Source organism: Stegodyphus dumicola, chromosome 2, assembly GCF_044657685.1.
Source record: "Stegodyphus dumicola isolate Sdum_Otavi_A_Nest chromosome 2, ASM4465768v1".
NCBI classification, from domain to species: domain Eukaryota; kingdom Metazoa; phylum Arthropoda; class Arachnida; order Araneae; family Eresidae; genus Stegodyphus; species Stegodyphus dumicola.
Window position 1 is genome coordinate 248,012,069 of NC_140769.1, and position 16,076 is coordinate 248,028,144.

Sequence of the window (16,076 nt, forward strand, 5' to 3'; positions counted from 1 at the left end):
AAGGGCGTCTATGTAAAGAAGGAGAGGCTCCATAGACGTAATGTAAACCAGTTTGTCTTCTATGCCGCTAGAAAGAAGAGGGAAAATTCGCCAAGGGATTTGGCGACGGAACCTGTTGGCGAGAATTCCCCCGTCTGTGATGTACCGGACCTGGCCAAGATTTCCCTCCTCCGCCACATGTACAGGAAATTGAGGAACACGGGTTAAGATGAATAAGAAAATTAGGTGAATTTTCACTTTCACTGGCTGTTGAACTTCCATTATCCATATCTCAAGTTTGATGTCTGATTTTATATCCGTCAATATGTAGGGGAAAAAATGGAGTCACACAACTCTTGATAAACGTGACCATTGAACCTGTTCGAACTTCGACATCACATTCGAGCTTTGGCGCTTTTTGGCGACAGATGTTTCACGCATGCGCAGCTGTTTCCCTTTTCGTTCGAAGGGAGCCGCTCCTGCTGCTGCGAAGTTTTCCTTCTTAACGATACATATTCTTTGGTTGTACTACATGAGTCATATATATCCTAATCGTATAATTTTCTGTTCTGGTGGTTAGAATTGGCCACCCAGGTTATGTGATTTAACGCCATGGGATTTCTTTTCCTTGCGGTTTTTTGAATTCAGAGTTTTATGTCAACAAGCTCACGACAGATCACACCTTGAAGGAGGAAGCTGAGTGTTGTATCAACGAAATTCAGCCACATTTATGCAAAATGGTCATGGGAAAATATAAACAAAAGCATGCGTATGTGCCAGGGAAACCGTAGAGGCCATTTGCGCGATGTGTTATTCTATGCATAACCTTATGCTGCTAGTTTTATGAATAAATACAAAATTTACAATTTTTAATGATAAACCTGTGTTTTCTATCAAAATTACACCTTGCGGGAATTTTGAGACACCTTTTAGTTTACAATCGTGTCCATCAATGATGGGCACAATGCTTTCCTAATATATCTAAAAATTCTAAGATAACTATACATTTTGATGATGTGTTTTTCTAAGATTATTTTATTAATATGTTTGCAATATTTTTTGGCAGCGGATGATTGTTTTGAAATGGGACGTCAAGCGTTTCATGCCGGCTACTATGATTATGCCATCTCTTGGCTGGAGAGGTCACGTGAAAAATCTATCGAAAATAACGAAGGCATCAGAAATTCGACGGAGATTTTGAAGTACCTCTCTCTTTCGACATTTGAAGTGAGTTGAAGATGGAGCTGAATCTTTAATTTGAAGTAAACAACTCTGAAATTGTACATTTTTGGAGGGAAGAAGCGTCATATTTTGCGTTCTTCGAACGCAATCACGCAAAACCTTCCGTCTCTAACATCAATCTACATTTGTTTATACACCCAACTTAAATTTATTAATTTATTACCAAAAAAAGGATGGATTTGTTCACTTCTGCTAAAATTTAATGCCGAAAGAAAAGGGAAAATTTTTTCTTAAATTCTAATATACTGGACTAAATTAATGAAATTTATTGAAAAACTACACTGGTGTGCAAAAATTAAGGACGAAGTCGAAAAATTAGCATATCAGCTGAACGAAGAGGCAGAGCGGACAGAAAGACCAATCAGGAGATTAAGTAAGGTGATGTACGGTAGCACATGCGCAGATATGCAGGTAGACGTTATGGGGGAGTGTCTGAGTAGTATAAAGCATGTTGTCGGTGTAAGATCAGTATTTCTGGCAAAGAGATTGCACGCCGTATAGCAGTTAAAATCACACCGAGTTGCTGCCTCAGCGAGAAATGGCGAATAATCAATCTGTTAGATGACATCTTAATGCTTTTACCCGAGGTCGAATCATTGGGAAGTTGGAGGAAGGCCGCAGTGTGACAAGTGTGGCTGCAGAGTTCGGAATTGCTCACAGCATCATTTCACGACTTTAGAGACAATTTCAAACTACAGGAAGAGCTATCCGGGGGTTTAGTAGTGGTCGTCCACGAGGAACCACACCCGCAGATGACCGGTATATCGCCTTACAGGTCTGAAGAAACAGGCGGCAGACAGCGGGAGAAATAGCTACACACACAACACAGGCGACTGGACGACCGATATCGCGTTTTACCGTGGCCAGAAGACTGCACGGTGGTGGTCTGTTTGCACGATGCCCTGTACGGTGTGTACCTCTAACGCCTGCCCATCGGAGAAGGCGTTCTCTGTGGTGCCGGGAACACCGGAATTGGAGATACAATGAATGGGGACGAGTACTCTTTACAGATGAGAGCAGATTCAGTCTGAGTAGAGATTCTCATCGCATACTCATCTGGAGAGAGCGGGGTAGCGGCAATCATCCCTCGAACATCATTGAAAGGGACAGGTATGGAGGTGGCGGTGTTCTCGTTTAGGGAGGCATCATGCTTGGTAGTCATACAGACCTTCACATCTTCGACGCAGGTTCAGTCAACGGGACCCGTTATTGTAACGAGATTCTTCTTCCATATGTGCGTCTTTTTAGAGGCGCTATGGGTCCGCAGTTCCTTTTCATGGACAACAATGCACCATGTCATCGCACAGTAGCTGCCGAACAGCTCTTAGAGAGTGAGTATATTGAACGTATGGATTGGCCGGCACGATCTCTGGATCTCAATCCCATCGAGCATGTATGGGATTTTCTAGGCAGACGCTTGGCAGCTCGTACCTTACCACCAGTAACGATTCCGGAGCTTCGATTGGCGCTGCAAGACGAATGGACAGCAATGCCTCAACAACTCATTGACACCCTTATTCTCAGCATGGGCAGACAATGTGAAACCTGCCCAGCAGTCAGGGGAGATCATATAACCTATTAAAGACCGGATGTTTCTTGCTGGACACCCATCACAGGGAGAGTTTCGGCCTTCAGTTGCATTGCGCTCCATGCTACATTTTCAATAAAGCTTCTTTTTATCCCTCTGATTTCTCTTTTAGTAAGTGTTGCTTACATTACTCATGTCCTTACGTATTGGGGATCTTACGGTACTAAATGTGTTGATTTGGAAAGCTTTCGTACAAAGTTATATTGAAAAAACCGTCTCGTCCTTAATTTTTGCACACCAGTGTAGTAAGAAAGGGAAGAATGAGATGTAACTGAAGCAGGATTTTGAACACATGAACCGCACAATATGATACGCGAGTGAAATCTAAAATTGAAAATATTAGTGATTAAATTTTATTTATTAGTTTCCTTTGGGGCTCATTTTCGTCTGGTGTTTGGGCCTGTGTAGCTGTTACATATGCCTGATGACGGCGCTGAACCGAGGCAATAAAGAAAGTATTTTGATTGAAAAACAGAATTTCTTTATAAATTGTTTGTTTTCTTGTAATCTTATTATGCAAATTCTTAAAAGTTTTTATATGTTACTTTTTTTTTATCATTTATGTAAATCTTAACTGTTTTGTACTGAGTCCATTGTAAGATATGAAACTTCACTGTTAGGTCTTTGCAATAAAAAGTTACGCTTTGTAAAGTTTTGGGGATTCATTAAATTCATCTAACAGTTAAATTTTATTTTAGAGCAACTTTCCTTTGATTCTCGTTTACAACACACGCTTTCTTGCCAGCTCATGTGTACTCAAATTAGGTAGAAAGAAGTAGTGTTTAAGAAAAGGTTTTGTAAGGTGATGTTAGAGAGTCTTGTGCCTGCTGGAAGGCCATGTTGCTATCTTGATTTACTAGCAATTACATTCCTGTGGCTTTGAGCGCTTCTATCCATTAATCTTGTTACGCCGACTTTATCGAGTCGAAGCCATCCTGCGCGTTAAATTATCCTGTAGGCCGTTATGCTAAACTTACTACATTTAATTTTAAGTCTATCGTTACCTTTTTGGGCTGTGTAGGCTTCTGTAAGCACGATTCGGTGCCATCTGTAATTATATTAGTTAATAAAAGGACTTTTTCGAACTTGAGACTGAAGTATAATTTCTCACACAGACGTCTGGTATCTTGTTAGTTTATGTTTGGGAGAAAAACTCGAGACGCTATAAAGTCATCTATATTATCTGCTTATCTGCCTTTTGAACGTTAGGCGAGTAGTTGTTGATGTTCTCTATCTTTATTTAGCTTTTGTTTATTTAATGCTAACATTCCATATCACTTCTTTAAGAGCTATATATGATCACATTTTATAACATTGTAAAAGAAGACAAAATCTACACCTATGTATTAGGTGTAGATTCTGTCTTCTGTCTGTCTGAAACTGTTACAGTTTCTCCAAACAAATATGGCTGCTGAAATTCCACCTTCTGTCTGGAAAGGCCGTATATATACGGCCTAGAATACTTTTTGTGCTGTTTGTAAGAATGTATATATAAGTGCATCTTAAAATATGCCCAGAAATTAAGGCAATATATTAAAAGTACGCAAATTCAGGGAATTTGGACATTAAAATCAAGAAAACAATTCTTTCCCATGGTAGTTTTGGAAAATTTGTGCTTTCTTAGTGAAAAATCAGGTTCGCTTAGAGGATTAAAATTCTATTTTATTCCAGAAAAAATATTTAATTTAATAAATCTCCACAGAACATGCACAAAATCTTACAACTTCGGTATTATCAAATGAAATACACAAAAGTGAGCTGTTAATAACTGAGATGAAATTTGTCTTAGAGTCTTTATGGTTCTCCGAATAAATGATTCCAGGTCTTCGAAAAGCTTTTTATATTATTTTCAAAGCCGGGGACTTAGCCATTAGCCTTGCTGCACTACAAAGGTGGAAGTAGCGGCCATTTCGTTATTGGAAGCACATTAAACAGGTGGCCACTGTTGTCTTCTACGAAGGGATGCAAAGTTACAAACATGCCTTCTTCGGGATTCGAACCCGGGGCCCATCGCTACGGTATTTAGGGTCACTAACTACTACATCGTTTGAGCCGCGTTCTTCGAAAGCTTCCAGACCAAAGAAAGATGAAGTACGTAAAGGTGTCGTTTATATACATTTTTGATATGAAGACACTTTGCACAGAGAATTGATTCCTGCTGGTCAGACAGTCAATGAAACATTTTAGAGTGATGATTTGAGATGGTTGAGAGAGAATGTTTTTTCATAGAAGTCTTAAAACATATATGTGAGCCATATAAGGCTGTGAACTGTTTGTTTCACCGCGACAGTATATCCACGCCCTGATTAAAATTTTCACAGGCATTTAAAAGATTTCTTCGCCCCCCCCCAAGTAATATAGTATTTACATTATAATACCAGTTTTTTACAAATTTCTTTCCGCTCGGTCTTTTCTTTAGCTGCGCCATATATTCCATGGTAAATCCAGCTACGAGAATGTTTTGTTGTGCCCTATTTCCACGAGTTCCAGGAAATTTTATGAGGTGTCCTCTTAATGGTTAATCTAGCTCTGAACGTACCCAAAAGTCCTGATGATCTTAATGTCTTGTAGACGAACATTTCTAGCAGTGATGAAATTCACAATGATTTTTTCATCTCCCTAATCATCGGATTTGGACTTTTGAGACTTAATTTATATGATTACCAAAGTATAATTCCAAAAGGAAGGATATCCGTTTGGACCTCGGAACTGCACAAGCGTCAAGGACTTTGTGAAAATGTCAGTTGAAGCATCAGTGCTCGGATAGGTGCATAAATACGGGCAGGGATTATTTTAAAGAGGGCGGATCCCTGATCAAAAAATATGTATTGTTAAAAAGGAAAACTGCTTCGTAACAGGAGTGGCTCCGTCCCAACGTAGAGGGAAACAGCTGCGCATGCACGAGATATCTGTGGCCAAAGCAAAGAACGTCTATGTAAAGAAGGAAAGGCTTCATAGACGTAATGTAAACCATTTTGTCTTCTATGCTGCTAGAAAGAAGAGGGAAAATTCGCCAAGGGGTTTGGCGACGGAACCTGTTGGCGAGAATTCCCACCTCTGTGATGTACCGGACCTGGCCGAGATTTTCCTCCTTCGCGACGTGTACAGGAAATTAAGGAACACGGGTTAAGATGTATAAGAAAATTAGGTGAAGTTTCACTTTCACTGGCTGTTGAGCTTGCATTATCCATATCGCAGTTTGATGTCTGATTTTATATCCGTCAATGAAAAAAATGGAGTCACACAGCTTTAAACTCTTGATAAACGTGACCGTCGAACCTGTTCGAACTTTGACGTCAGCTTCGAGCTTTGGCGCTTTTGGGCGGCAGATATTTCACGCATGCGCAGCTGTTTCCCTTTTCGTTCGAAGGTAGCCACTCCTGCTGCTGCGAAGTTTCCTTATTAACAATACATATTCTTTGGCCAAAGCTCGAAGCCGGTGTTGAAGTTTGAAGGTCACTTTTACCTTGACTTCATAAAACGAATATCATTTTAAATTTCTTTAAACTTTAAGGAAATGAAAATATTGTTCGCGTAAGTAAAATAACTAATGGGTTAGTATTTTGAGCAAAAAAGTACGAAAATCCGAGTTTAAATTATCGCAAAAAGTCAAAGAACGTGTTCCTCAATTTCCTCTACACATCGTTGAAGGGAATATTCTCGCCGCCAAGTTCCGTCACTAAACCCCTTGGCGAATATTCTCACCGTTTACTGGTTTACATTACGTCTATGGAACCATTTTTTTTTCTTTACATAGACGATCTTTGCCCTGATTTCATTCAGGCTAATGTCCAAAATCTGATTGACTGAGTTCTCTTTTATTTCTGATCAACCTCATAAATAGTTGTTTGTACAGAATAAGTATTCGCTTTTACTTTTAGGCTGAAACTGGTTATAATACTGATAACAATATAAATTTGCTTTAATTAAATCAATAAACTCCACTTAAGAGATATATTGAATTATGCCTTGATTTGGAATAATAAAGTTTTAAAATTATTTTAATTAATACTCCTTTTGTTCTTAATTTTTCAGAAAGGACGAACTTCCCTTATGCTTTTCACAAACAGCCTTCTTCAGTTAGGTTAGTATACATATTTAAAATTTTTATTTTAAACTCTTGCTCATATTCTGCATATTTTCAGTGCATAACAATATTGAAAATATTCATGTTGTTTCTGTACAGTTTTAACAATATTAAAAAATAAAATTATGTGTTTAGGAGCAAGGAAATGTTAAAACTGATTTTAAGCTATTCGTCTATCCTTTCAGGCTGAAAGAGTATATATAGGTTTTAAGTCGTGCGTTTCGTTAAAAATTCTGCATTTTCTGTGTTTAGAAGAGGGTGCAAATTCTATTAAATTTCTATATATTAAATTTCTATAATATACTCAAAAAATGAATGTAACTTTTATTGATACTAGTTTCTAAAATGAATATTTATCGCAAAATTAATTACTGTTCCTAAATTAAGCCTTAAAGGAAGCATGTTTAAACGTTTAGCATGCGTTTAAGAAAACTCGATTTACGGAATTTAAGCAGTAATTCTTTTTCTTTTAATGTAATGTAAAAATTGGAAAATAATATAGAATATCAATATAAATAAAAACAGTAAAAATGAAATATATAACATATTTTTGGAGGAAGTTTCATTTTGCTGAAGTGTCTGTGTAAGAAGTTATGGTTTATGAGTTAAAATAGCACAATTACAGAGCAAAATGTTTGTTGTCGTGTTCTTTCTTCTAATAAATTATCCTCTCAAGTTCCTCGTACACAGCTTGTACAAAAAAATTCTTGTAGAGGAAATACGATAAAAATCTGAAAAGGTAGTATATACAGTGTAACTGAAAATAATTAATTGCATAGAAATTTTAAATTTGTGAATTGGAGTTTATTTTCAGATGCAGTTTGTAAGTATAAGTTGTTTATTTCAGGATATATGATAGCTCCATCTTTCGAAAATGGGATATTTGCTCCCGAAAAATCACTAAACATGGCTGATTCTAACAATGCATTTATGACACAGACTACAGTTTTCGATGAAGCCGTTTACCGTACATTATGTCAGGCAAAAAAAGGAACTTCAGAGGTGAGTTTAATAACCCATTCAACTGCCAATGTGAAGCAAAATACCAATTTTATATGGATTTATATATTACAATTCAACAGAGAGATTTTTTGCAGATAAATTATCGGAGGGTCAAACGAGAAAAATAAGTTATGCCCTCCTTAGGAATCAAGCCACGGATCTTCTGATTGCTAACCGACCACTTACACCAAACATGAGAAAGTGCGATAATTCTTTACGTTCTCCCATTCTTAAAGGGCGGCTGGATAGAGGACAAGACTTCATCGGCCAAAGACAGGTGAAGATGAATTGTCCGACGATCGCATTTTAATCAGGCGCCACTACGGAGTTAAAAATTAGACTTTGCATAGCTAGAAACCCGAGGAAACAAACTATGCTCCAGACGGAGTACAAACCATGAATCTTCTGACTGCTAATTGGGCGTACTATTAATTACATCATAAGATCACGCATAGGAGAAAGACGACATTTCCTTATATGTTGAAAAATAATACTACATTGAATAAAAGGAGTAATTTTTATACGTTTTTTAAATGTTATCAGCTTCGGCTTCTCTAAAAACATATTTTAAATATAATTTTTTTTATACGGCATATCATGCCACATCTGACACTAGAATATTTCGACTATTTAATAAAAAACAGCGTGTTCCAATAAGTTGTTTTAATTTGCTTACTAATATGTTATTATTCTTTTGTTAATTGTCCCCCAAACGTATTATTAGCATAAAGATGAATAAATGTTACTTGTATAGCTAAAAGTTAATCTGTCTTCAAATAACAGTCCGTATAACGAAAAGCCTTTTCTGACTCCTTAAAAAGTACTACGTGGAATAATTTTGAGTGACAGTAATTTATCATATTTATGTAGAGGAAAGCTCGTATCCCTTATATTCCTCTATATGAATCTGAGATTCACATACATATGGTTAAAGCGGAATTACAGGCATACAACTCTTGGAGCGGGGGCTACCGACCTAAGGACTATTGCCAAACGGGATTAGGCCACCCCACCCACTATACAAATCTACAATATGACGACCCCATAGAGCCAGGAGGGGGCCCACGAGCGATGCGTAGTGCAGGGAGAAAATTTTGCCACCTGCGCATGACGTCATGTGGGTGACAGTCGTTGGTTCTCGGCGTTTGTTTACATTCGTTGCATTTGATCTGTGATACATTTGATTTGTGTTGTTAATTTGCTTTTATAAGTAGTCGGAAATGGCAAGTTGTGCTATAGCGTTGTGTCAGAATTGTAGAAGGAAAACTAAAAGTCAAGGCATCACATACCATCGTTTTCCAAGTGATCCAGAACTTCGTAAGTTATGGACTAATCGCTGCAAAAGAGCAGATAATTTCAACATCGAAAATGCCAGAGTATGTGCTCTTCATTTTACACCTGATGACTACGTACGAGATCTAAAGGCAGAATTGCTTGGTTCAACTCCTAAAAGGGTGCTGAAAGCCAATGCTGTTCCCACTTTACATCTTCCGTCATCATCATGTGAAAATAACTCATCAATAAAGTATATATGTTGTGCTTCAAAAACTGAACCTAATCTGGAGAGAACGTTTTCTAACAGGAATGAGTCATCTAAATTTATGCTAAAAAGGGATAGAGCAAGCAGGTGTCAGGCTCGGGGAACAAGGAAACGAGCATTGGAAAATTTAGCTTCCCTTTCCCCCAAAAAGAAAAAACTACAAGCTGATAAGATAGACTGTGCAGCTCAGTTTACATCCAGTGACACATCTCATTTAGTTGAGCGTGTGCAAATCTTAGAAAAGGAAAATAAGAGATTAAATGTGTTGTGCAGTCAATTGAAAATGCAAAAGAAAATTATTTTTACTGAACTTACTGCTTCTCGTAGAAAATTGCGTAGCTATCAGAAAATGAGCAGGAAAGTAACAAGCAAACAAGTACATAGTGCAGTTAAAAAAATTTTAGGGACAATTTTTACGGAGAATCAAATTCGCTTTCTCATGTCAAATAAAAAATATGTTAAGTGGAATGCAGATGACATTTGCAAATCTGCAACACTTAGGGCAGTATCCAAAAGATGCTATAACTATCTCAGACAAAAAATGGGATTTCCATTTCCTAGCATTTCGACTTTGAAGAGATGGGTATCTTGTTCATTTCGCTGTTCTCCTGGTTTGCTACACGATGTAATTCATGTTATGCGTGCTGGGGCATTACAGATGACAGACAAAGAATGTATGTGTGTTCTTTCATTCGATGAAATGAACGTGGATAGTAGAATCTGTTATGACCAAGCAGAAGATAAGATTGTTGGCCCACATAGAAATGTTCAAGTAGTAATGGTGCGAGGACTTCTTGCAAGCTGGAAGCAGCCAATATATTTCGACTTTGATACGCAAATGACGGCAGAAATATTGAAAGATATAATAATAACATTAGCAGAAATTGGATATTATGTAGTTGCAGCTGTAGCTGACTTGGGTGGTAGAAATCGTGCTGTGTGGACAAAACTTCAGATTACTCATCTGAACAGCAGCTTTTCACATCCCCAGGACTCTAGTAAACGTGTGTGGGTGTTTGCTGATGTGCCACACCTTTTGAAACTTCTTCGTAATCACTTTTTGGATGACGGATTAATGCTTCCGGGAAATAAATTAATTACAAAAGAACCTATCGAAAGATTGATATCGATGGATTGCAAAGAAGTGAAAATTTGCCCAAAGTTGTCCGTAAGTCACATTTCTGTTAAAGGTAATGAACGCCAGCGTGTGCATTTAGCTGCGCAGTTATTTTCAAACCATACTGCACAAGGTATCCGCTATCTTATACCAGAAGAAGAGGAAACTGCAATTTTTTTTGAATTAGTGAATAATTCATTTGATATTCTTAACTCCAGGAAACCTGTCTCTGATACAGTGTTATCTTGTGCGTATGGGATACATGAAGAAATCCAGGAGAGAACCTTAAAGAAATTTTATGCTTTTTGTGAAGACATGAGAGTGGGCAAGGCAAAGCACCTATTACCATTTCAGAAAGGATTTATGATGTCGATTACATCACTGCTGGGGTTATTTTCTGATTTGAAACAATTAGGAGTTAAATACCTTTTAACTTCCAGACTAAATCAAGATTGCCTGGAAAATTTTTTTTCCCGAATCCGCGGTCTTGGCCATTTCTATGATCATCCACTGCCCGTAGACGTGAAGTATCGAATGCGTCTTTTATTGTTAACTAATAATTCCTACCAGATTTCACTTTCTAACACATCTTCTGTTGCTCCTGATGAGGAGGAAGATGCATACATTACTTCCAACTTTTTTGGTAATATTTTACCTGACATGACTGAAGCTGTGAAGATGTTAGACGGTGAAACTGAGATGAGGGATATTGTTTTTGATAATTCTAGATTGACCCTTGCAAGTGAACCTGCAGCTGACTGCTCTGTAGAGGGTTTTCGGTACCTTGCAGGCTACATAGCCTACCGTGGAAGAAAATATGACCATTCTTTGGGAACACCTACAGAACAATTGCTCCATCTGCCTTCAGATGAACACGTTGGTTGGATAGAAACACTTTCTCGTGGTAGTTTACTTGTTCCATCTGAGGAATGGTTAAAAAAAATAAGTCAATTTGAAGTAGTGTTTGTAAGTGAACATGGGAAAGATGGTCTTTCAAGAAATAATAACATTATGCAAACTATGTGTAAAAAAATTGCACAAAAGTTTCCTGATGTGCATAATGAAATCATTAAAATATATGTTAAGACACGAACATTTATACGCTTGAGGTATTTGAATACAGAAATGAAAAAGAAGAAAAGAAATAAGGCTGATATGAAAAAGGCACAGAAGTGGATTGCATCATCTTTATAACTCCTCCTCATATTACATCCTACTCATATATGAAGATACTTTTCAATAGCAGCCAGGACAGCGATTGATGATGATGAAGAAGTTCAAAATGTTAATGAAAATGAGTGTAAAAAATCATTGCCAGTTAAGTCAAATGCATATGATTCTTTACTACACAGTGTCGAGTTTGAAGATAGTGTACCAGAAAACATTTCCCATGCATTTACAAAGGTGTGAGGCTTCTTATGACATGATCCCAACAATCAAAACAAGCTTTTGTGTTTTAGGGAAAGTATTCTGCCACTGCAAATATCCTCTTCGCAAACATTTCACATTGGCAAATTTAATAATATTTTGTCAAACAATTTTTGGCATTTTAAAGAAAGAAACTTGCTTTAGAAGACTGTGTTGTAAAATTTATAAGTGAATACCATTAACATTAAGTACAAGATGTCTGAAATGGAACTGTAATGCTACCAGATTAGAACCATCATTTACTTCCAGATATGTTACAAAAAGGGAGCTACAGAATGTCAACAAAACATGCATACAACTTTAGGTACTAATGTTGCATCATATGAGACTGTGAATGTTTGATATTGAAAGTTCAAAAACAAGGGCTATGGCTCAAACAAGGACTCAAAACAAGGATTACTAATATTTTCTCAAACAATTTTTGGCAAAGAAAGAGATTTGCTTTAGAACAGTGTGTTGTGAATTGTATTAAAATATCATTGTGTACAAGGTATCAGAAAGAGAACTATCACACTACCGGATTAGAACCACCACTTACTTCCAGATATGTAGCAAAAAGTAAGCTACAGAATGTCAACAAATCATATGTACAGCTTTAGGTACTAATGTTATATCATATGACACTGTGAAGGTTTGGTACCGAAAATTCAAAAATAAGGACTATTACACTCAAGAAGCATAGTACTAGAAAATAGTGTACCAAAAAACATTTTCTATGCATTACAAAGATGTGAGACTTCTTACGACATGAAATGTCTTTCCCAACAATCAAAACAAGCTTTCGTGTTTTAATGAAAGTATCCTACCACTGCAAAAATCTTCTTCGCAAACATGTCACATTGACATATTTAATCATATTTTGTCAAACAATTTTGGTGTTTGAAAGAAACTTGCTTTAAAACACTGTGTTGTGAAATGTGTAAAAGAAATATCATTTATCATTGAGTACAAGGTGTCTGAAATGAAACTATTTCTACTATAGTTGTGTTACAAAAAGTCAGCTACAGTATGTCACCAAATCATGTGTACAACTTTAGGTACTACTGTTATGTCATATGAAACTGTGAGAGTTTTGTATTGTGAAATGTATAAAACAAATATGTTATCGAATACAAGGTGTCTGAAATGAAACTATTTCTACTACAGATTAGAATCATCTACTTAACTACTCCAAAATAGAATCATTTACTTAACTACTACATCTATTTTAACTACTACAGAATAGAATCATCATTTACTTCCATTTGTGTTGCAAAACGTCAGTTACAGAATGTCACCAAATCGCGTGTAAAACTTTAGGTATTAATGTAATGTCATATGAAACTGTGAAGGTTTAGTACCGAAAATGCAAAAACAAGGATTATGACATTCAAGGAGCAGAGAACCAGAAAATATTTTTCATGCATTAAAAAGATGTGTGTTTTCTTATGACATGAAATGTCTTTCCCAACAATTAAAGTAAGCTTTCGAGTTTTAATGAAAGTATCCTGCCACTTCAAATATCCTCTTCGCGAAATTTCACATTGGCATATTTAATCATATTCCGTATATAGGATTAAAGAAAGATTTGAAATTCGAATCATATTTTGTATATATGATTAAAGATTATGCATTTTAAAGAAAGAAACGTGCTTTAGAGCACTGTATTGCAAAATGTATTTGAAAAAGAGAGACTTGCTTTAGAACGGTGTGCTCTTAAATTTATAAAAAAATACCATTAAGTACAAGGTGTGTGAAATGGAACTATCACACTACCAGATTAGAACAATAATTTTCTTCCAGTTCTTTTGCAAAAAGTCAGCTACAAAATTTCGCCAAATCATGTGTACAACTTTATGTGCTAATGTTATATCAAATGACACTGAAGGTTTGGTACCTAAAGTTCAAAAACAAGGCTTATGATACTGAAGAAGCAGATCACTCTGGCCAACCTACTGATGTTGATGAGGCCCACCTACGAGAACTTGTTGAATATCAATATGTAACCACTCAAGGGCTTGCGTATGGTCTCGAGAGAGTGAAAGCTGAAGAGTTAGACATTAGTGCCATGTCCATTAGTTGCGCTGAGTATCTCGTAGATTTGACGCACAAGTTCAATTACTGGGTACTGCATGAGATTACTTAATCACACCTGCAGCCACATCTTGCTGGTGCTATCTTCCATTCTGCGCAGGATGTCCAAAATGTAGTTGATCTGCTTTTGAACTCGTGGCCACCAAGTTTATGTGTCGATGATTTTGAAAAACTACCAAAATGTTGACAGAAAATCATAGATTTGTCTGGTGATTTGTACCCGTGCTATATATACTACCTTCATGTTGTTGTTTTTTTCTAGTTTTATGAAGAACGTTTTTGGTGGAAAACTTTCTTTACAACCAGATAAAATAACTGACCATTTTTTAAATGAATTTATGTAGTTTTCATACATAACTTTTATGTAATTTTACATTTATTTTTCATTTTACTTCTATTTTAATTTTTTATCATAATTTTCCTTTTATGAAGTAGACTTATAGCGAGATATTTAATCTCAATGTCGTGTTTACCAATAGTGACTACCTGAATGATTAGTTGATAAATTTGCTTATCTAAGTTAATTCACATGCTTTGGTTACTTTCTTTACATCCCAAAAGTAATTCTATGTATTGAAGCAATGTCTGGGTTAAGCATTGAGACATAGTAAACTGATACATGCTTCAGAAGAAAGAACAATTTATCGGCCACACTATGATGCAAACATCGATGAGCGAGCGACATATTTCCTTCAATGTTGTTTAACTGATGCATATGCCTAATGTAATTTAATTGATATAACTAAGTGAACTTACACATACCTGACCCTGAAGGAAAACAAATCTGTGTATAATGCTGGAATACAAATAGCGAAAGAGTAAGTAAGATATTCTGTTCAGTGTTATTTAACTGCTGCATATGTTTTAATTTTGATTCCATATAACTAGTTTTTAATTATAAGAGAAAGAAAAATAATTCAATATTGAACACATATTTTGAGTATAACAAAAGTATTTTAAGAAACAACCTGTTAAAAATACATTAGTCATTAAAAATATTTAATTTGTGTACAGGCTGAATTGAAACTAACATGTGGTGGTGTATTTAATTATGGCAAAGCACACTAGGGCTATCTGCGTAATAGGTGTGATGCCTTCGTGGAGGACTTTCTCAGGGAAACTGGCTCGTATACACACTAAGGTGTAGGGCAAGTTTATTATTGTGCGTATATGTGTAAGAAAATGTATTTTAATTGTTCCATTTTTATTGTATGGAAGGAAGAATAGGATGCCAATATCGAAGATTATTTACCATAGCAAATAATCACGGTCAGGATAAATGTTATATAGAAATCTTGGGAGTGTAAGGGATTATAAGAGTACTTTTAGATTATACTGAAAATATATGCACTTCTGCTAAAATCTGAAGTGAATCAGTATGAAGTGACTTTAAAAATAATGTGATAAGTATACTATTTAAAAGTATAAATGACGAATATTAAGAAATTTGTAGAATTTTATGGTATTTAAATATGAATTTGTTATGTCAAATCTTTTTATATATTTTTTTGCTTGAGATATGTAAATTAAACTGAAAATCACGATCATATATATCTCATGGAATGTCAAAGTTCATTTGTATTAAAAAAAATGCATGAGCAATGAAATTAAATAGAATAATACTTTTTGATTATGTTTTTACCATGGTCTTAGGAATTATGCCATCATGTGTTCTGTTCAACAAAATTTCTTTAGTGCAAACAATACTACGAAAAATATTGAAAAATAGCTTGTTTTACAATATTTATTTCCCTCAATTAACTTAAATATCGTTTTTCATTTCCTAATGCTTTCCTTTATGATAAGAATTTAATGTTTACAATTATTTTCAGCATTCGTACGAATTCTGTGCATAAAATAAACATTGCTTTAACAAAATACTTTATCGGAAAGTATATACCCGGTATTTCCGGTGTATCTACCACATATAAAATGATCATTTTGCTTTAGTTTACATTTTTTCCATTACCAAAATCATGTAGCAGACGCGTCGGCCGATGCGTCTTGTCTCCCGGGTGAC

General features: G+C 35.9%; 1 protein-coding gene across 3 annotated transcripts in view; it reads left to right on the top strand.

Moving 5' to 3' along the window:
- LOC118196029 (prolyl 4-hydroxylase subunit alpha-1-like) overlaps positions 1-16,076 on the top strand; it is a 100,665-nt gene that overhangs the window by 56,873 nt on the left and 27,716 nt on the right. For all 3 annotated transcript variants that reach the window (XM_035367389.2, XM_035367392.2, XM_035367391.2), the window contains exons 5-7: positions 1,046-1,206; positions 6,845-6,893; positions 7,744-7,898. In XM_035367389.2, the coding sequence (XP_035223280.1) occupies positions 1,046-1,206; positions 6,845-6,893; positions 7,744-7,898 (365 nt within the window). The remainder of the gene's footprint in view (positions 1-1,045; positions 1,207-6,844; positions 6,894-7,743; positions 7,899-16,076) is intronic.